Raw genomic sequence first — 22514 nt, forward strand, 5'->3', positions numbered from 1 at the left:
TCTCTAAATTATAAACACTTAGCTTTAAAATTTGCCACATGTATGAAAAACTAAAAAATCACTATTGGAGGGGCACCTGGGTGGCTCAGTCAGTTAAGCATCCTACTCTTGGTTTCAGTTCAGGTCATGATCTTGGGGTTATGGGATTGAGTCCCACACAGGGCTCTATGTTCAGTGAGGAGTCTGCTTGAAGATTCTCTCCCTCTGTCTCTCCCCCTACTTACTGTTTCTCTCAAATAAATAAATCTTTAAAAAAAAAAATAATCACATGGTACCCAATGGGTCCGTCAGCTGGGTGTCCAACTCTTGGTGTTAGCTCAGGTCATGATCTCGGGGTTGTGGAATCAAGCCCTGCCCTGGGCTCCACACTCAGCTCAGAATCTGCTTGAGATTCTCTCCCTCTCCCTCTGCCCCTCCCCCCACCAAATAAATAAATACAATCTTTGAAAAAAAAAATCACTACTGGATATTGACTAACCCACCTAAATTAAGGTCACCTACCCTCTTAACCCTGGAAAGTGACCAGATTGTCTTGGGTTTGTCATTTCTTCTGGTTTCTGGAATGATAAGCTGATCTAAACTATTGCATGTACTTCTGTTATCACCTTCCTAGCTTACACGCTGAATAGTCTTATTTTTCCCTGATAACCTGCATTTCTTATACCGTCTCTTTTCTCTGTTTATCTTTGTCTTCCCAGAGTCCTCAAGAAAATATCCCTCAGTCCCATTTGAAAGGAAGAAGAAATCATATTTAATGTGTGAAGAAAATGCTATCCCCTTAACAGGGACATACTATTGTTTAGTATTAAAAAACATATAGGAGCTTGGAAAGGCATTGAAATTGGCTTGCAGAATTTCCGTCTCCTCCTCCTTTTCAAACCCCAGTTGTTTTTTGCTTACCTGAAATTAACATCAGTGACTGACATTTTTCTATTGTAAGTAAATCTTAGTGGCACTATATACTAATATGGGCTAGACTTGGAAAGCTAATAATCAAATATCTCATTGTCAGAAACATTGAAGGCCAAGTGTAATTTTCCAAAAATTTCAGTATGTTTATCACAAATAAATGTACAGTGAATGTGTTTCAAAGATTTTTTAGTTTATTGAGGAAACTGACAGGATGGTAAAACCAGTTTTAAAAGATTATGGGAGAGACCTAAGCATTTATAGTCATTGAAAAAAAGATACAGGGCTAAGATTGTTAAATTAGATACAGAACTGCTTACTGCTACACCAGGCAATAAAACAGTTATGGGGTGGGGGGAGAGAAGGTTATCTTTTATACAAGAGGGAAATCATTAGCATTTTTACTGGATGAATTTGTTTCTACTGGTCAAATCATCAAATCCATTGGCATTTCTATCAGGTTTTTACAAATTGATATCTGCCTTTACACATATATAAAATATGTGTAAAATATGTAAATGTGTAAAATATGTAAAATATCCTAGTCTAAAGTAAATAGTGAGTTAAACAAAGGTTTCTAATTTCCCTAGAAAATTGGATAAACTTTGGTTATCCTTTCGTTGCCAGTTAGACACTTAATACTTTTGGGGGGGGTCAGAAAAATAATATAAACCTATCATAAAAAGTTTGAAAATACTTTTTTTAATTATTTACTTTTTTTTTTTTGAGAGAGAGAGAGTGTGTGTGTGTGTGTGTGTGTGCACGCACAAGCCAGGGGAGAGGCAGAGGCGGGGAGAGAGAGAATCTTTTTTTTTTTTTTTTAAAGATTATTTATTTATTTATTTATTTATTTGACAGACAGAGATCGCAAGTAGGCAGAGAGGCAGGCAGAGAGAGGGGCGGCGGGGGTGGGGGGGAAGCAGGTTCCCTGATGAGCAGAGAGCCCGATGTGGAGCTCGATCCCAGGACCCTGGGATCATGACCTGAGCTGAAGGCAGAGGCTTAACCCACTGAGCCACCCAGGTGCCCCGGAGAGCGAGAATCTTAAGCAGACTCCCCACTGAGTGCAGAGCCAGACACAGGGCTTGATCTCAGGACCCTAAGATCATGATCTGAGCTGAAATCAAGATGCAGACACTTAACCAACTGAGACACCCAGGTACCCCAAAATACTAAATTTTTTTAAAGGAGAGAAAAAAACCTACCCTTAACCCACTACCCAGATGCAACCACTATAAGGAGAATTCATGTTTCCTTACAAGTTTCTCTCTAAATAATTTTAACAGTGGAGTCATTATTATAGTAAAAAATGGTAGGCTATTCTTTTTCTTTTACTTATTCTCATATATCATATGTATTTTGTTACAAATGAAAGTGTCCTATAAATATTTTAATGTCTATATAATGCTTTGGCATTTTTGCCTCATTCTTTCCACTAGATTTTTCTAACCTAAAAATATTTCTTTATTATGAATAAAGAATGCATTTATTATGAAATTTTCAGTTACAAAAAATACATAGAAAATAATATAGTGGCCAGTGGTGGAAATACAACCTAGTGTAAGAAATAAAATATCACTAACAGAGGTTCCTCACCCCCCAGTAATTTTTCCAGATGGACTCCTTTCCTGATGTAACACTCTCCTGCATTTAGCACTTTTTCATATTTATTTCTATACTTTCACTACCTACAGAAAGCATATAGTATTTTTTGAATATTTTCCAACTTTATACAAATCATATCATGGGTTCTCAAGGTATAAAGGTCCTACAACTTGCTTTTCCCTACCGACATGCTTGCTTGGATTTAATCCATGTAGTAACTCATAAACCATTGACTCTCCTTGCTGTAGGGTCTCAAACCTTGTTTACCCACTTTCCTATTGATACATGTTGGATTTGTTAGCAGGTTTTTACCAACATCTCCAATGTTGCTAGCGACGTTCTGTGCCTACTCTGCCTCCCTGTGTGCCTGTGTGCGGGACAGAAGGGCCCCCAACAGGCACGGTCACTAACAACTTTGCTGCCCTCATCTTTCGCAAAATCCCGAACGTGAGTGTCCCGATTTATACTCCCACCAACAACGTCTGAGAGTCTGGTTACTCTACTTCAGGGGATGGCAAACCTTTTCCATGAAGGAGTAGCCCAGAAGTATTTCAGCCTTGGTAAGCTACATGGTCTCTCTCATAACCTCGACTCTGCACCTGTCAAGCGAAAGCAGCCATCAGTCATCCTCTCAGCTAGCAGGTTATGAGTAATGGGTAGCTGGTTACATATGACCTCAGGCTAGAGTGTGCCAACCCCTGCTTGACGTCCTCTCCAAGGTCTGGTACCTTAAATGTTTCTACCCGAATGGGTGTGAAATGGTAAATTGAGATTTTCATTTGTATTCCCAACCAGCAACAAAGTCAAGGATTTTTCGTTTCTTGGCCACTTAGGTTTTTCTCTTCTGTGGTTTATTTATTCATTTTTCTTTTCCTTATTCTCTTATTTTGTGGGTCTTTTCTTTATTGGCTTTTTGGAGCTCTTTCTCTCTTCTGGATAGTAATCCTTTGTTACATGCTTTGCAAACATGTTCTTAGAGCATAGTGGTTTTTGTTCCATTTTTTAAAAAGTCATCTTTGGATAAAAAGACGTTTTCAGTTAAAATAAAATTAAATTTATCCAAGCAGCATTTACTTGGCTTTGTGGGGGGAAAAAATGTTTTCTTCATGCACGTGGAGAATGTGAAAGGTGACCACAAAAGAAAGATATCACTTTCTCGTATGCGAGGGAGGAAATATTTTCTCCCATCGGATGTGAGCACAGGAATGTTCTCACTTGTGTTCCAGACTTTTTTTCACAGTCTAGTAGTTTTCTTGAATGCTGACAGCTTGTCCAGTTGTGCAATCTGGTGTATAGTAAAGAAAGTATCCCGAAGCACCGCTGTAGCCAGTGTCGCCCCAAGGCAGGCATCTGACATTGATGAAACGTTTGTCGGTTTCACAAGTTCGCAGGCTTTGCGCTTGCAAGCCCGCTGACGTAGCTGGGAGGAGAAAAAGACCCTCCCACTTGCGTTTGTTAATTGCCTTTGATGAGCTTGTCTGAGATGCCTAAATGGTTCCAGAACAGAGAGAGCCGTTATAATCTGAAGAACTTTTTAGAAAGTCACACTGGCTGGCTAAAACTGCGCGCACCTCCAGCCAGCAAGGAAGAGGAAAGCAGTTAATTGATATGCCGGTCAGCAAAGCCACCCTTGGCTGCCTTGAGTTTTTTAACTGAGTTCTTGCCCCTGGGAAGCACATTCTTGCTCTCTGGAGAGCTGGGTGCACTTGGACCGGGGCTGGCATGCTTGACAGACGCTTCATGTCTCCTCAGACTAAGTACATCATTCCTGGGGTAAGCAGGCGGGCAGGGAGGCAGGCCAGATGCACGGTGTGGTTTAAAGAAAACAGGCATGTCCTTTATTGTTAGCGAGCTCAAGCTCAATCACGTTCGTCGCTTCACTTTTTTAAAAGTTTTGCTTATCATGTCAGAAATGTCATTTGCAGTACGATTATGTAAATGTTCCGGGGCCGTTTAAGCAAGAAGAGCTGTAACTCTGGTTTTAAACTGTATGTAATTGATATCAGTATAGTAGCTTGTGGCAGAGAGAGGGAGAGACTGGGAGACACTGGAAAATGGAAATGCTTTCTCCAGCTGTGGACAGTGGGTCCCTTACGCATGACACTGACAATCTGGACACTTGCTGCTTGCTTTCTTTTCTTTTTTTTTTTTTCTTTCCAGAAGCCTTTCTATGTAAATCAAGATGATTTGACTTTCTGCATGGATGCAAATTCAGATTATGTTGCTTGTTTGTCACTTCAAAAATTTGTGAATTTAATGAAATACAGAAATGGGAGTCTAATGTTTAAAAAAAAAAACGTAAGCGTAGAGCTTTACCAGACAAAAACTGGATGTTTGGGTCTTTCGATTTGGAATAGATCTTTGAAAGTAAAGATCACATCTTTATGGGGGCCCTTCGAGGGAAGTTTTCAGAAAAAAATATCATCGCGCTAGAACCCAAATGTAAGCTAGACCCCGTAAGAAGAAAAATCCTGAGGTTACAAAGGTCTGTGCTAGTAGGACATGAAAATACCTTTTTAAAATCAATAAAGTACAGCTTGCCTAGAAATTCTTTCCAACGTACCTCTTCTGTTTCCAGCTCCAATCCACACTAAGTTCATCTAACAAAAAAAAAAAAAAAGAGAAAGAGAAAAGGAAAAATCCTTACTGAGAAATACCTGTGTGTGGTAATCATGTGTTCCATGTTATATCAGATGAAGGCGTTAGCACAATCAGGCAACTGTGATATGAGTCGTTTAATCAGGTGTTTTTAATGATCTTTTGTTATATTTCATCTAGAATTTTCTAAGCACACCCTTTTCCTTGCTGGTGCTTGCCCCCGCTAAATGTTGTGTGCCACAGTTCTATTTCCTAAGACTCTGGCATGGCTGGCTGTGTTCACACTAATTCGAAAGCTATCGCTCGCCTGTATTTTAGAAATTATTCAATACCTGTTTGTTCTCAGGGGCCTCTAGAATCATCCTTTCCCGTAAACTTGCCTGCTTTCTAAGAATGTGATCGCACACAAAATAGCTGTTATGGTTGTTTCTGCAGAGGAATTCTCTTATGAATTGGGAAAATGTATAATTCTGACCCCCAAATTGCTAAGTATCCTGAATTGCCCAACACATGCCAGTGGTCATTTTGAATATTTTCAGCAGTGAAATAAGGCACAAAAATGTCACAGTTATTTAATTGGGATGTCAATCTAGATGACTTCAGAATAGTGGAGTGTTTATCGTAGAGTTAATTTCGGTTCTGTGAAGGATGATTGGGGAATCCACACAGGGACGTTTTATCCTTTTAAACTACTTTCTCTCCCCCAGTCCTAGCTCTTTGTTTCCTGTGACCTAATCATTTCTCATTTTAACTAATACCAGTGTTTGAATAGGCTGGTAAACACGTGGATTTTTGCTTTAATGGTTAAAGTTTAAGTCCTTATAAAGACAATTCTCTTTCCATTTTACACCTTCATCCCGTCAGTCTCAAAAACTCCCCAATGATGACAGAAGCTAGTTTTTCAATTTGGACAATAATATAAAGGAAGATAATTTTAAAATCCATATATGTCTGTGTATACATTCATGTGTGTATGTATATATATTGTGGAATAACTTTTTAGGAGGCTGAAGAAGCCACATGGCCCTTGTTTTTGTTCTAACCAAGTATATCTTCAGCTTTTCTATCAGTTGTACTCCTTTAAAATCACTGCAGATCCCAAACGCACAAAAACACATCTAGAAACCATACATTTAATTCTTATTTTGGTGAAGGTGAAATTAATAAACTAGTAAAAATTGATACTGATAATTACTTTTTCACTATCAAGGGCAAAAATAAAAAAGACTCTGACTAGTGTTAAGTGCATTTGTTATCTTTTTATGAATGCTGGTATTGTTGCATTAAGTTTCTTGAACTTGAATATTCTTTATGACTGAAATTGTGTGCCCAACAAAAATGACCTGTCAGACTCATGCAGGCTTTTTTGTTTAGTTAGCACATTACCCACAATTTCAGTTTTCCTGACTGTGGTTAAGAGCAAGTGTTTGGATCTGGTCAGACTTGACTTTGACTATTAGGCTGTTCCCTTAATAATAACTGTATGATTGGCAAATTTCGATCATCTCTGAATTATAAAATTAAGAATACTAATATCTGCATTTCCAGTATTTGTGAGAATTTTTCTTAAAAATCACAATGCATAGGGACTGTTTAGCATAGTGCCTAAATCACTGAGGGAACACACTTGACTATCTACATTTTCTACTGTGCCTAATAATGAAAGAACTTAGCTCGGAGATCCCAGACCATGATCTCTGGAAGAGGCAGCAAGGGAAATTTGTGAGCTGTTTTTGATTTGCATATTGGAAGAAAGAGAGATTAAAATAAATAACAGTCCTGCAAAGTGGGACTCCTAAGTGGTTATCTGCGGACCTGGGATCAGAGGGCCGGGAGAAGGCAAGTGCAAACCCACCGGAAACGATAGGCAAATATTTGAGTCTATGTATACATTCTCACTTTCTAGCTTCCACAGATTCTCACTGTGTCCCTCAACTCCCAAAGGGTAAAGCACCAGAGCTCCTGAATGATGACCAGCCCGAAAGAGGAAAAAAAAAAAAAAAAAAAAAAAAAAGATGAAGGAGGTTAAATATTCTAAAAAGTCTAGTAATTTTTAAATTATTATTCCTTTTTTCTCTTAACCTTTCTATCGCTAAAGCAGTTGGGAAGAGGAAAAAGAAGAGGACATTGACGGGAGCCGTGTATTCTGCAGGGGAGGAGAACTTTCCCTTTCTTCCCTTCTGGGTTCTTTGGCTGGTCTCATAATTAAATTGACATGAAACAGATGAACAGGAAAAAAACAAATTTAATTGTGTACATACGGGAACCCATAAAAATATGAGACTCAAAGAAATGACCAAAGCAGGCGGCTGTTTCAGAAAAAGAAACAATACATTTGTGGAGAATTGACAAAGCAGGGGTTCGGGCTTGAAGTCGCAAATTAGTGAAGACATAACAAAGTTTGTTCATACAGCAGTTTTGGCCTTGAATTCCCCCTCTCTGGGGGTAAAGACGTTTTCTACCCTCCTGGTACAGGGAGGATGTCTTCAAATGGGAGATTTATTTTCTGCTCTCAGGGGGACAAAGGAGGTTCAGAGTGTCCTCCTTGCGCCAGCTGTTTCTTGAGTAACTTTAATTCAAAATAATGAGTATGCCGAAGTGGCATATTTTGGGGTGGCATATTCTGCTCTGCAGGCCCGCCTTTGAAATCCCCAAGGAGTTTCCCAATTCAGAAGCTGAGTTGGTAGATTGCTCTAGTATTTTACTGAATTGGTCTTCTTAGTCTTGAAAATAAATCAATTAAAAAATTTTTAATTGAGGTATAGATGACATACAATATGATGTTAGTTTCAGGTCAGCATAGTGATTTGACCTTTATATACACTGTGAAATGCTCCCCATCGTAAGTCTAGTTACCATCTGTCACCATGCAAAGTTGTGACAATATCATTGACTGTGTTCCCTGTGCTATGCTTCACATCTCAATCACTTATTTATTTTATAACTAGAAGTTTATACCTCTTAATCGCCTTCATCTATTTTGACCATCGTCCCACCCCTCAGTGCTCTGGCAACCACCCGTTTGCTTTCTATATCCCTGAGTCTGTCTCTGGTTTTGTTTGTTTATTTATTTTGGTTTTTATATTCCACATATAAGTGAAATAATACCATATTTGTCTTTCTTTGTCTGACTTATTTCCCTTAACATAATAATACTCTGGAGGTCCATCCATGTTGCTGCGAATGACAAGGTTTTGTTTTTATGGCTTTTTCTAAACAAGTGTTTATACACACATGCACACAAACTCACCGTATCTTTAGCCATTCATCTATTGATGGACACACTTAGCTTACTTCCATATCTTGGCTATGGTAAATAAAACTACCATGAACATAGGGGTGAATATATCTTTCTCAGTTAGTGTTTTCGTTTGAGGGGGGTAAATACTACAAAAGTAGAATCACTAGATGGTATGGTGTTTCTATTTTTAAATTTTTGAGGACCTTTCTGCTGTTTCCATAGTGGATGTACCAATTTACATTCCCACCAACAGTGCACGAGCGTTCTCTTTTCCCCACATCCTTGCCAACACTTATTCTTTCTTGTCTTTTTACTACTCGCCATATTGACAGGTGTGAGGTGATCTCTCATTGTGGTTTTAATTTGCATTTACCTGATGATTAGTGATGGTGAGCATCTTTCCATGTGTCTGCTGTCTGTATGTCTACTTTGGAAAAATGTCTACTCAGGTCCTCTGCCCATTTTTAAATCAGATTGTTTTAGGGTATTGAGTTGTATGATTTTTAAAAGATATTTGGGTTATTAACACCTTATCAGATATATCGTTCACGAATATCTTCCTGTTCAGTATTTGCTCTTTCCTTTTGTTGATGGTTTCACAATTAGGTATTTAGAAAGAGGCATTTCTATGGAAACAAAATAAAAATGAGAGTTAATGATTAGAGCAAATTATAAACCTAGTCAGAGTTCTACAGGTCATCAGTTAAGACTTCTAGATTGAACTCAAAGCATTTTCAGATAGAATGAGGACAGGCAGTAGCAATCGGACAGATTTCCTAGTTTGCAGTTGAGATGTCTCTGGTGATCCTCATGAGCGGCCACACCACGATAGGCATGAAGATGGTTCATACAAGAGCTGTCGTGGTGATTGCCCTCAAGTTCATATCAAGTTATCCAACTTTAGTTTGCATAGCTTTAGAGAAAGAGCAGTTTTAGTTCAGTGATTCCAAATCAGAGGGTGGAAGAAAATTGGAAATTTTGGAAAATTGGAAGTGGGTTATTTTGGAACATGATAGCCAGATATTGGAGAAAACTAGAAGCATTCAAATCCAGTTAATTTACAATAGAAAACAGAAATCAATTAACAGGACTGGAATCTGATATCCAAAAGGGTTTATTTATAGTTTTCCATTGAAACAGATTTTTTCTCGGGGCAGTTACCCCATTTCTATCAAAGATAATCAAAGTAAGACTAATGTTTTTGCAAAATAAGTCTAGTCCCATTAAACTTGGCCTGATTATTTACATTAAGTGCAGCAAGAATAGCGGTCGACCATATGGACTTTTCAAAGTTTGCTTTGCTGAAACATTTTTTTACAGATTTGTTTATTTATTTGAGAGGGAGGGAGAGAGAGAGAGAGTGCATGAGCAGGGGGAGGGGCAGAAGGGAAGGGAGAGAGAATCCACGGGGAGGTCAGTAGGGAAAAAGAGTAATTGTATCATCTTTGTACATGAGTAGACTTTACTAAATTGCTATAGGTCATAGGTAGCGGAAGGAGGGCTGCGGGGGAGAAGAGAGGGAGAAGAAAAAGTTTTCCTTAAATCTCAAGAAATAACTTAAAAGAACCAGAGGTATTTCAAACAAAAAGTCAGGAAAATTATAATCATCCTCATCAGTTCATTTAGCCCCATATAATTAATTCTTATTCTGCTTGAATTTAGTTTTTCCATTAGTTCTGGAAATTCTTACCCAGTTCAGTGATACGGTCTTAAAGTTATCAGAAACCTCTCTCCTAAAAAAAAAAAAAAAAAGGAATCCTCTGTCCTAGAGTACTTGTCAGAGTCCTTTGCATGAACCTCTCATAACATTGGTTAAAGATCTGATGAGAGTTCATTATAATGTGATTGACAAGGGAATTTGTTTGTCTCTGTAACATACATTTTAAAATAATAACTAGAGGGGTGGCTGGGAAACCTGCTTCTCCCTCTCCCACTCCCTCTGCTTGTGTTCCCTCTCTCGCTGTGTCTCTCTCTGTCAAATAAATAAAATATTTTTAAAAATTAAAAAAATAATAATAATAACTAGAATTATGACTGATCGCATTATACCAGGTCACATCATAGTTTTAGGTATTTCATACAATTTCTAGAACACTTATATTAATAATTTCCCTATATATTTTGTCTAAAGAATTTTTTTAAAATATATTTTCTCTTCCTTTTGATTTTTTATTTTAATTTTATTTTTAAGATTTTATTTATTTATTTGACAGAGAGAGAGATCACAAGTAGGCAGAGAGGCAGGCAGAGAGAGAGGGGGAAGCAGGCTCCCTGCTGAGCAGAGAGCCCAATGCGGGGCTTGATCCCAGGACCCTGGGATCATGTCCTGAGCCTAAGGCAGAGGCTTTAACCCACTGAGCCACCCAGGCGCCCCCTGTCTAAAGAATGTTTAGCATCACTTCTTATTTGACAATTTAACATATCAAATAAGCATAATTAGTGTAATATCTCTCTTTTTATAAGGGTTGGGGGAATAAATTTTTTGAGATAGTCTATGGATCCTCTATAAAATCCCAAACTTTGTTTGAGGTCAGAAAGACTTCATTTAGAATTTGATTTGGGGAAGCTTCTTCAAATATATCAAAAGGTTTTGGACGCTTGACCAAATAGGATTGTGGAGCATTACAAAATTTAAGACTTAATGTGCTATTTAACCAAAGTGACAATAAAAGATTATAAAAACAAATACAGAAGGTTACACAGTTGTGAGCAAAACTTAGTTCATTGATTATTGAGAAGATTCAGTTTTCTTAGGTGATCAAAGATGTGATTAAAACAAAATGGAGACCAGGAAATTATTTTGTTGTTTTGTTTTGTTTTAAAGATTTTATTTATTTATTTGACAGAGATCACAAGTAGGCAGAGAGGGAGGCAGAGAGAGAAGCAGGCTCCCTGCTGAGCAGAGCCCAATGCAGGGCTCAATCCCAGGACCCTGGGATCATGACCTGAGCTGAAGGCAGAGGCTTAACCCACTGAGCCACCCAGGTGCCCTAGGAAATTATTTTGGTAAGACACATAATCTTTGCTTTCTAGGCAGATTTACTAAAAGTTAGAGAAAAATCTCTCATGGTCTCATAATCAACAGCAGACCAAGAGTCCAAAGAACTTTGTCCCTTTTGCAGATGAAAGAAAATTAAGATTTATTTTTACATAATACCCTATTAAATCTTATTTTTAAAAACCTTTATGTTTGTAATTCAACTTTCGCCAACTTGGCTGCACAAAATAAAATTCTCTCTCTCTTTCTTTCTGTCTCTCTCTTCCCAACTGCCTATTTCCATTTAGTTTGTCCACTGTTTCCCTTTTCCTCATTCTGAAATAGCCAGTTGTATTTTAGGACAAAATTATTGTCTTTTCTCTTAACAAAAATGCATATCCATATCTGATACTTTTTCTTGCCCCAAAACATTTTTCACTTTTCTTGCAAAAAGATTTGTTTCCTTTATTATTTCCACTTGATTTATTGTCTCTATTTTTTAAATTTTTAAAAGATTTTATTTATTTGAGAGCAAGAGAGACAAAGATAGTGACAGAGAGCATGAGTGGGGAGGAGAAGGAGAAGCAGGCTCCCCACTGAACAGGGAGCCCCATATGGGGCTCGATCCCAGGATCCCGGCATCATGACCTGAGCCGGAGGCAAACGCTTAACGACTGACCCACCCAGGCACCGCTGTATTTCTACTTTAATTATATTTATTAATTAGGATTCATTCTTAACTCATTGAAACTGTAACTTCTAATAAAAACTAAGAAGTAAGCAATTATGAACTCTGTATCAGCATACTTTAGACTAGCAAAATTATGAATACATTTATAACTCTTAGAAACATAGGCTTCCTCATAGTATAATTTTTAATTGTGGTACACATTTACTAACAGACACAAATATCTTTAGTTCCTCTGTAATAAGCCAAAATTAGGTAAAACTTATGTTTGGTAATTAATGTTTCAGTATTCTGTCTTATTTAGAAATAATCTAGGTAATACAATAAGACAATTGTTTAGAATGAGAGCTCTCTAAAAACAATTTCTTTTCTTCAAATATAGACATTTTTCCAATTCTAAGATCCTTCATGTGCCCATTGATCAGTAAGATCTTATATTTATCTCAATAGCAACTCAAACCAGTAAGCATTTTTATGGCTTCACCATGGATACAAGAAATGTCCCAAAAGAGAGTACAAAAGGGGTAACCTTTACAAGACCCAGAAAATTCACTCCCAGAGTTAGCCTAAGAAAACAAAGACCTGGGGCGCCTGGGTGGCTCAGTGGGTTAAGCCTCTGCCTTCGGCTCAGGTCATGATCCCAGGATCCTGGGATCAAGCCCCGCATCGGGCTCTCTGCTCAGCAGGGAGCCTGCTTCCCCCCTCTCTCTGCCTGCCTCTCTGCCTACTTGTGATCTCTGTCTGTTAAATAAATAAATAACATCTTTAAAAAGAAAAAAGAAAAAAAAAAGCAAAGACCTTCATTATCATAGGCAGTAACAATGGCGTAGTGAAAACAGTGTCTCTGCTTTCCCCTACCTCTAGTCAGAGGGATGCTAATACAGGGATACAGTCAGGTGCTCCTGAAATGGGACTGTTCCAGCACTAACAAGACAGTGAAGGTGGAGGCGACAAAGACCCTTCAAGGACAGGGACCCCTCCTGACAAATTCCCCCGAGAGTTTGTTTGCATGGAAGACAAAGAGAATGGTGCTCATGACTTCAGGTCTCAGAATCCCATTTTACTTGACTGGCCCCCAAGACACGTGTTGGTACATATACCTCTGGCTGATGGCACCAGAGAGAATATTCTCCCTGGTCATAACCCAAGCTCTCAGGACATAGAACAAGACCAAAGCAAAACCTCATCCCATTTTTACCAAGGGGACGCACAGCAAAGTTTGTCTAGACAGACACTGGTCTGGTGAGAACCATACCGGGTGGTGAGGCCAGCTCAAACAGCAAGCTTAAAAGACCCAGGCCTGCATTCTCCCCTCTGGTTTTCGTCCTTATTCCAGATGACACAAAAGACAGAGACAAAAGAAAATGATGCCCATTTCTAAGGGATCCATAGAAAACAAGGGCACCCCTGATAAACCTGCCCAGAGAGGAACTAGGAACCTTTCATTTTCTCCTGCTAATCTAAATTTAGAAAAAGAAGAGAACTCTTCGCTACTCTTGCTCCCAATAAAGCCTGTAGGCAGTGACCTGGGAGACTGACATGGTAGGACTTCTTACCTTCTGCTGGCTCCTGTCGAGGGGTCCAGAATTCTGTAGCCGCAGGGGTCTTGGAGCGAGCGATATCCAGCCCGGGGAGAACCCCAGTTTGGGTGCCAAACCTGTGTTGGAGGAAAATTTCCCTTTCTCCTTTCTGGGTTCTTTGGCTGGTCTAATAATTCAAGGGAAAGAACACAGATTAACAGGAGAAAAGCAAATTTAATTTCTTATACATGGGAGCCCGTAAAAATACGAGACTCAAAGTGACCAAAGCAGACAGGTGTTAGTGGCTTTTAGGCCAAGAAACAGTAAGTTTGTGAAGAATTGGCAAAGCAAAGAGGTTTGGGCAAATCAGTGAAGAGGTAACAAGGTCTCAAATTCCCTATCTCTAGCCATAAGGGTGCCCTGCCCCTCCTGGTAAACTGAGAGTGTGTTCAGGTGGGGGATTTGTTACCTGCTTTCTGGGGGGACAAAGGAGGGTCAAAGTATTTGTTCTGCCCCAACTGCTTCTTAAGTAACTTCAAGTTAAAATAATTTTTATTCCACTTTGGAATTTTTGGAGGTGGACTGTTTTGTTCTCCTTCAATTCCTGTATGTCATAAAACAAATAAATGGTCTAAGGCTACAGATTTCTGCATCATTTTTCAGGGATAAATTGCACTTAAATGGAACTAGAATGTTAAAAAGTACATGGGGAATGTAAAAAAGTACATGGGGCTGCTTTAAAGGATAATCACAGGGATGCTGGCTTTATCACCTGGAGATGTCAGAATGTGGGATTTCACCTTGCCCCACAAAACAATCAGTTCATAGAAAAAGATAATTTTGCACGATCCCGACAGAGAATTGCCCAAGTATTTTTGTTAAAACTGAAAAAAACTTGAAAGAGAATTTTACACATCAAAGCCACTAATTAAAAGTGATTAGTACTGGGGCACCTGGGTGGCTCAGTGGGTTAAAGCCTCTGCCTTTGGCTCAGGTCATGATCCCAGGGTCCTGGGATTGAGCCCCACATCGGGCTCTCTGCTCAGCGGGGAGCCTGCTTCCCCCTCTCTCTCTGCCTACTTGTGATCTCTCTCTCTCTCAAATACATAAATAAAATCTTTAAAAAAAAAAAAAAGTGATTAGTACTGAGGCACCTGGGTGGCTCTGTTGTTAAGCGTCTGCCTTTCGGCTCAGGTCATGATGCCGGGGTCCTGGGATCAAGACCTGTGTTGGGCTCCCTGTTCAGCGGGAGGCCTGCTTCTCCCTCACGCCCTCCCCCTGCTTGTGCAGTCTCTTTCTTTCTGTCAAACAAATAAATAATCTTTCCCAAAAAAGTGATTAGTATTAAAAACATAATGTATTATGGAGCTCCTGGGTGGCTCAGTTGGTTGGGCATCCAACTCTTGATTTTGGCTTAGTTTGTGATCTTGGCGTCCTGAGATCCAGCCCCAAGGCTGGCTCCGAGCTCAGTGGGGAATCTGCTTGAGAATCTTTCTCCCTCTGCTTCCGCCCTTCTACCCCCCACCCCTACTCATGTGCATGTGCGCGCGCATTCTCTCTCTCTCTCTCTCAAATAAATAAAAATATAAGAAATACTAAAGGAAATGTGTATGTATAGGGAACACCACCATCTCATCTCTTTGGGTCAAATATTTTTGTTCTGGCAAGTTATATCCCAGTCATTTTCCATGAGCTTACATATGCTTATGGTCGTAACCGCAGTGTACAAACTCCTCTGGATTCTGCCTTTTCCTTCAGCTGAGTTTTGAGGTCGCTTTTAAATCACAGCCTGATACAGTAGTGTGCGGATTTACCATAGCTTGTCTAAATACGATGGTCATTTATTTGCTGGAATTTTCATGCATTTTATACTTTTGTTTTTATAGATAAATCCGTCTGTAATAACAATTTTGAGCATCTGGGTTTGGGCTCTGTTAAATAACTTCCTTGAGATAAAGTCTCAGATATGGAATTCGCATGGTGAGTGGGTTTGAATGTTCTTATGTCTCTGGCTTTGCTTTCCGTATCTCTTTGCAAAATGATTATACCAGTTGCCCATGCTAACATAATGTGAATACTATACTAACTTCCTAACAATACACCCCACATTAAGTATTAATAATTACTTGAAAACATAAAAAATGCCACAATGTCTTCATTTCTATTCAGTAGACTTCTCGCAAAGGTGAGTATTTCACTGAATATTTGTATATTCTTTGGATCTCTGTGTAAATAATTTATTAGGTTTCCTGGGGTTTAGAGTCTAATGTTATTTTTATTTGTTACATATTAGTAGAATTACAGAATAAACTATTAGACAGTGTTTTCCCCTGCCCAGTTCCAACCATCAATATATTTCCTTTTGTACAAACTGACCCTACATTTAGATTGCATCACCCGGCTGGTATCACTAAAGGGTACACTAGTGTGAGACAATAGCATATTGGGTTTGATTAAAATCAACTCCACACTAGTCAAAAGATCAAGCCTTAATTTTGGAAAGTGAAAGGGAAAGCTTCAACTTTGTTTAGATATCTATCTGACTTTGTGCAGAGAGAGAATGACTCTCCACAAAATAACGCGGAGACCACATCTGACTCAAGCTGTAGTTAATATGAGAAGTGTATTCTGTCTCGGCTTTAGGTTCCTAGATTTTGCACCATCGAGGACTAGGTCATCGGATTGTTGATTCAGGGCTGTTAGAGCTCAGAAACAGCCCTATACCCTTAGAACTTCCCATGGGGCTCCCCCTTAAGTCACCGTCCCAGGGCATGCAGTCTCCCCAAATCTTCCCATAGGGTTGGAGAACTAGAACTTTCTATACTCTTTCTTGGCAAGGAACCTGCTGTCATTTGGACTTCAATGTTGTTTGTTAACTTTACAAAGAGTACTTACTTGTCTTTAAACCTTGGTCCAATTATATAAGCCATTGTGTTGGTTAGAAGCATTCTAGGTATCAGAAAAGAGAAAAATCTGATCCCTGATATACCCAAGATCCTTGTCTGTGCCACCAACACATAATATAGGTCTGCCACACCTGAAGGTTCCACGCGCTCTGCTACAGATGCCCTCTTTACAGAGTCTGGTTTGAACCATCCTGGGCCTCCTCATCTTCTCCGTTCCTCCAAGACTGCAGAAAATGGCCTTGATTGGCGAGAACACGACAGGATTGGGGAACATGATTAGATGAACAGAGCTCACTGCACTGAAAGGAAAAGAAAAAGATTTTTTTCTCAGTTTTAGCTCTTATGTCTTCATTGGGAAACAAGTCTATTAACATCTCTAGGTTTGTTTTCTCACCTACAAAATGAAAGTAATGATTCTCCTCTCTGCATTCCTCCATATTGGAGGTTGTAAAGGTCCATGGGGTGGGGGTAGGGGGTTACAAAAAGTACTTAAAACATCAGTATAGCTGTTTCTAGTTTGGTCTTCCCTCTGAAGCCCTAGGGATTGCTTGAAGACCGTACCTTTGATATCAGTATGTATAAAATCCAGTAATCTAACCTCACATCGTACCCCCCCCCACGCATTTTTTCTTTTTCTCCTTTTCCTTTCTTTCCTTTTTTGGGGCCTCTCTTGTCTTGGCATCAACACAGGTGTTATCGTAGCATCAAACCTGATGAGCCTGAGGTTCCGCCTTGCTGGGTCCAGGTTTATGACCATTTTCATGACTTCCTTTAATAAGGTTTAATATTCAATAAAAACACATGCTTGGAAATCTTTCAAAGCTAAGAGCCACATAGATGGGTTTTGTGAGTCATTCACAGCTCTGCCTCCAAAGCTTTTATACTGGGCTTTCATGGTAGACAGAATAATTAATGCTAATTGATGTTTGGGTGTTTTTAAAAAAGCCTCTGCACATGCACTCAAATATAACCATATGAAAAAGAAGTAACTTCACGATATTGCCAGAAATACTAATCACCTGCACATGATATGTGTTGAGTGCTACCCAGATGAAATTAAATGAGATGTCTATCGTTGAGGATCTTACCATTTATTCAGATTCTGTTAACAAGATAAAAAAAAAAAAAGATGTATGCACCTGTGCAGATACTGGGACATAAAGAACCACGAATCTCTCTACCATAGACAGAATAAATACTGAGAGAATCCTCAGGATAAAAGATCAGACAGTGCGGAGGTTGTGGAATTCAGTTCAGTGTAACAGTAGGGAAAGGATAGGTCTGTGAACAGTCTCTTGAATGTGATCGAGTTGACTTACCTTTGTCTTTCGCTATGAGGATCCAAGATGGTTAATGGGGCTGAGTTTGAGCTCAGGAAAAGTTGAGATCTTAAAGAGCTCTCCAACCTGCTTCTCTTCTCTGTGTCTCCTATGAAAGGTAGGAATCCAAAGGCCGTTGTAGAAGTCACGACAGGACTCAGGGTTCCCATGAGAACTGTCACGTGACTGCTTCTGTGTAACTGTTGAGAAACGTGATGCTGGAGCCGGAACAGCTAATTGGTAGAGACGTTGAAGGTTGTTTAAAGAGAGCCCAAAAGAACAGTGGTTCCTGAGCTCCTGGTTGATAAAACTACCTTAGCTAATGAGGGATCGTTTGTGCGAATAATAAAGGGTCCCCGTTGCCGAGGCAATATCTGCTTTTGGGTTAAAAAAAAAAATGTGTGTTTGTTTAATTTCTACAGCTGAGTGAGATGCCTGCCTTCTCTGGGGCTGCTGTTCATTCTCACAGCGTAAACCTCACAGCACTCATAATGCCATTAAAATGGAAAGCGTCATGCTGAGTGAAGTGAGCCTGCCGCAAGATGGCGGATCGATGTCTGTTCCACCTAACGTGAGGGACCTGCAGCAGGCAGACTGCCAGAGCCAGAGGGTAGAATGGTGGTTGCTGGGAGCTGGGGGGAGGGGGAGGAAATGGGGAAGCGTGTTTAATGGGGACAAGGCTTCAGTCTGGGATGATGGAAAGTTCTGGAGTTGGATAAAGTTGATGGTTGCACAACAATGTGAATTTCCTTTTTTTTTTTTTCCCAAGATTTTATTTATTTATTTGACAGAGAGACACAGAGATAGAGTGCACACAAGCATGGGGAGTGGGAGAGGGAGAAGCAGGCTTCCTGCAGGGAGCCCGATGTGGGGCTGGATCCCAGGACCCTGGGATCATGACCTGAGCCGAAGGCAGAAGCTTAACAACTGAGCCACCCAGGTGCCCCGACAACGGGAATGTACTTAGTGCCACTGAACTGTGTACTTAAAAATAACTAAAATGGTAAATTTTATGTTTCTTTATTTCACCACAGTTTTTAAGATGCAATTAAAGGGGCGCCTGTGTGGCTCAGTCAGTTGGGCCTCTGACTCTTGGTTTTGGCTCAGGCCATGATCTTGGGGTGGGGGAATGGAACCCCACCTCCTGCTCCCCCACTTGGCGTGGCAGAGGCTGCTTGGGATTCTCTCTTTCCCTTTCCCTCTGCCCCTTCCCTTGCTCAAGCACTCTGTCTCTCCAGAATAAATAAATAAAATAAAGTGCAATTTACAAAGAAGCTTGTAGTAAGTGTGTATGTTGAATGAGGCCACATGCTGTGTATGTATTATTTAATCCTCACAACAACCCAGGGAGGTGGACCCATGACCATCTCTCCAGATGAGGCATCTGAGCACAGCCAGGAAGGTGTCAAGCCTAGGGCTACACAGGTACCAGCAGCAGAAGCAGGGAAGGGGGCAGCTTCTCACATGCACATGCAGACCTGCCAGTGCATGGCTCCCTTTCTCTTTTTCTCCTCTCTGGTAACTGTGCTCTTTACTGCCTAGGCCCTCACTGCTATTGCAGCTTTCTTTAGGGAATGGGGACATGGGTTCATGAGGCTCCTCCTGGATGTCTGAGCCCTGAATGTGTAGCAGCAGCAGGTGAAGCTGCCCACCGGCCCTCCAGGAGTCAGCCAGGTACCCCAGACCTTCTGCAGACCAGCCCCACGCTCCTCCCTTAGAGTTCATGAAAATCACCCACGATGCCTGCTACCACCATTGGTCTCAAAATTAACTCGTGCTTTAAAATCATTTTAACCCTCTCTAAGTGAACCACTTTCATTTCAATGGGTTTATTTTTTATCTTCCAGAATAATCCATAAGGAAAAAAAAAAGTTGTTTTTTCCTTATCATTATGTCCCAGCTACTTTTCAGAAAAACAAGAGCAGACTCATTCCCACAGGGAATGTATGTAAAAGCCAAGTAAAGATATTTTCGTAAAGACTATGTTTATCCTATTTTTTTTTTTACTTTTTTTTTTCTGGAATCTGTCTTTATAACCAGATTTCACTAAGGTTTTTGTTGGTGTTGTTGTTGTTGTCAGTTTGTTTATTTTGGGGTATGTTGCTTTGTTTTGATATGTTTGTTTTGCACTTAAAGGCTTTGGACCACGTATATCCTCTATCCCAACATCCTGGTGAATTGCAGATTGGAAGACAATTCTGGAATAAATTAAATTACATAAAACGAGGAACAAGGTGGTTGGGGAACTGGGCTAAGACATCTTTTGCTGATTCTGGTGATCATTGCTTCTTTATGTCCTTCTACCTCTGTTTTTCCACTGGGTGAAATGATGAACCCAAAGATACTTCCGACATCCAGAAATTTCAGTGTCTTTCAAAATCTTGTTGGGAACACATGCGATTCCAACATTCCCACTTTCTACCTTTTTCTTTTTACCAGGGGAAACCAGCTGGCCTGTACCAGCTGAGAGAAATCATTTCCAACCCAGTATATTTGCATAACTTCCTCTCTGCCCTTAATCTGGAACAAAGGAGACAAAATAATAGGCCAACACAATGAATCAAATCAAGTTCTTAATTACGGAATTAGGGAACTTTTTAACATAATTTAAGATTCCATGCTTGTGTTTCTTTCAAAGTTGAATCTATTCGGAGCTTTTTCCTGATTAGTTCATCAATTCAGTAAGTCGAAATGCTGACAGTTTTTGCAAACCTAAGAAAAATAATTATGACACTTAAAACACAAATATAGACGTGCCAAATTTCAAATCCTCTGTCGTCTTGCCGCTTTCTCGAGGGTGGTTCAGTTTTTCCTAATAAGGACTTCTGACCAGCTCGCAGGGCTCTGACAGATGATATTTCTACAGGTCTGGTTGTGTCCTGTGCATTCACTGAAGTGTCTGAGCCGAACAAGGCGGGACTGGCCTCATTCACCAATGACGTATTCTGCCTAAAAGTCCACTTTTTCGCACCCAAGTCCGTCTCATTAGACTTCATTCTTCCCCTTCAAAAAGATAATGTCTCCTTATTTGGTATTCATGTTTTCTTTCAGATTGCATGAATTGAGATGCCCTTTCACATATCCTGTCTCATTACCGGGCTCCTCTGTGAAGCTGGGGGAAACATGGCATCTGGTGCTGTTCATTCTTACAACACCAGAGAACATAATTGCTTTATCGCAAGATAGCCCATGTCACCACTGTACGAATGTTCTTAGGCTAAGGAATTTGGTCAGTGCCTAACGTTATCATGCGAGTGTACTGAAGTAGAGAGCCGTGGGATTGATAAATTGTGAAAAGAGAAGAGTAGCCAGAAAAGTGGAATGATAAGCAAGTACATTGCTTAAAAGCATTCCAAGAGTTCCAGTTATAAGAACTCTTACTCACTTTGTTTTACTATCTGCTGGTGGCTTTGGAAGGGTTGCTCTCCATTAGATGTGTCTTTTTTCAATAATCTGTCCTCAATTGTTATACAAATGGCAGGAGGATACATGGGTTTAGTTGGATAACATGGTTTTTTTTTTTTTCAAGATTTTATTTATTTATTTGACAGAGAGAGAGAGATCACAAGTAGGCAGAGAGGCAGGCAGAGAGAGAGGAGGAAGCAGGCTCCCCTCTGAGCAGAGAGCTTGATGCGGGGCTCAATCCCAGGACCCTGAGATCATGACCTGAGCCGAAGGCAGAGGCTCAACCCACTGAGCCACCCAGGCGCCCCAGAGAACTATGTTTTAAGTAATCCTGAGAAAAAAATTTCTTCATGGCATTTCATAATTGTTTTTAAGGGAGAACATTTTATATAAAATATCCAGCACAATGTGAAATTATTAGTATTTTGGGTGTTCTCATCTTCTGAGCAAATGAGTGAATATATAAATTTTTATCTACGAATGGTATGTTGGGGCATATTTTGAATTTCAAGCCCACGTTACCTGTAGTAAAATTATAAATTATTTTTCTTATTCAGGAAATGTTATATTTGGGAGCAGGAAAATGTGATCTGTTCAGTTAGAGGATCATGAGAGATAAAAATCATCTTATAATTTCTTTTTTCTAAGAGATATGGTTCTTAAACAATAATATGACTTCAGTTTTAACTCTAGTTGATCTTAAGTTTTCAAATTAGAATTGGAATTTAAAAATGTATGACTTTGGATGAAATCTGTATTTTTATGTCCTTGGAAAAATCTTTCTTAGGGTCATGACTCCTCTCAACTGTTTTCAGCTCACTGATTTGATGATATAAACTAAGTGTGTAAGCGTTCCTTTTCTTTACAGTGGACTGATCTGTGTTGATTTAGTGTAAGGTACACATCAAAGTAAAATGACCTGCAAAGACGTCTGAAACTAATTGAAGGGAAAAAGAGAGAATGTAATGCTCCGGGGATTAACAAACTATTGACATTTCTTATTCACTGGCATCTAGTTTGAGAGTATGAATTTAGATTTCTAGCCTTATTTCCCTTAAAAAAAAAATTCCATAGGCTGCTCTCTGGCAGTTGAGATCTTTGTATTAATCCTACTTATCCTAAAAGATCTGTTTAGTCTATTAACTCTGACAATATCCATTATCTATGTCTTTGCCCAGAGAACTTACAATGAAATATTATGAGCAAAGTCTTATTTCTAGTACAAACAATAAATTGTTCTAGACCTTGGTCAAACTCTTAAATATTCTGGTTCATGTTTTGAAAACTCTTGGTATTTCTTAATACCAGCAAGTGGCTCATAGCCTGATGAGTACTTGATTGGTATC

At 39.6% G+C, this 22514-nt stretch overlaps 1 protein-coding gene across 2 annotated transcripts in view; it reads left to right on the forward strand.

Moving 5' to 3' along the window:
• CACNB2 (calcium voltage-gated channel auxiliary subunit beta 2) overlaps window positions 1-22514 on the forward strand; it is a gene marked incomplete at its 5' end in the record, with an annotated part of 377082 nt that overhangs the window by 188463 nt on the left and 166105 nt on the right. The window contains one exon of one of the 2 annotated variants that reach the window (XM_080810104.1): window positions 3410-4287. The exons of the other annotated variant lie outside the window; for it this stretch is intronic. Within the exon in view, the coding sequence (XP_080666230.1) occupies window positions 4237-4287 (51 nt within the window). Of the gene's footprint in view, window positions 1-3409; window positions 4288-22514 lie in introns of those variants that run through there. 2 annotated transcript variants of the gene reach the window in all.

The sequence above is a fragment of the Martes martes genome (genome assembly GCF_963455335.1).
Source record: "Martes martes genome assembly, chromosome: 8".
NCBI lineage: Eukaryota > Metazoa > Chordata > Mammalia > Carnivora > Mustelidae > Martes > Martes martes.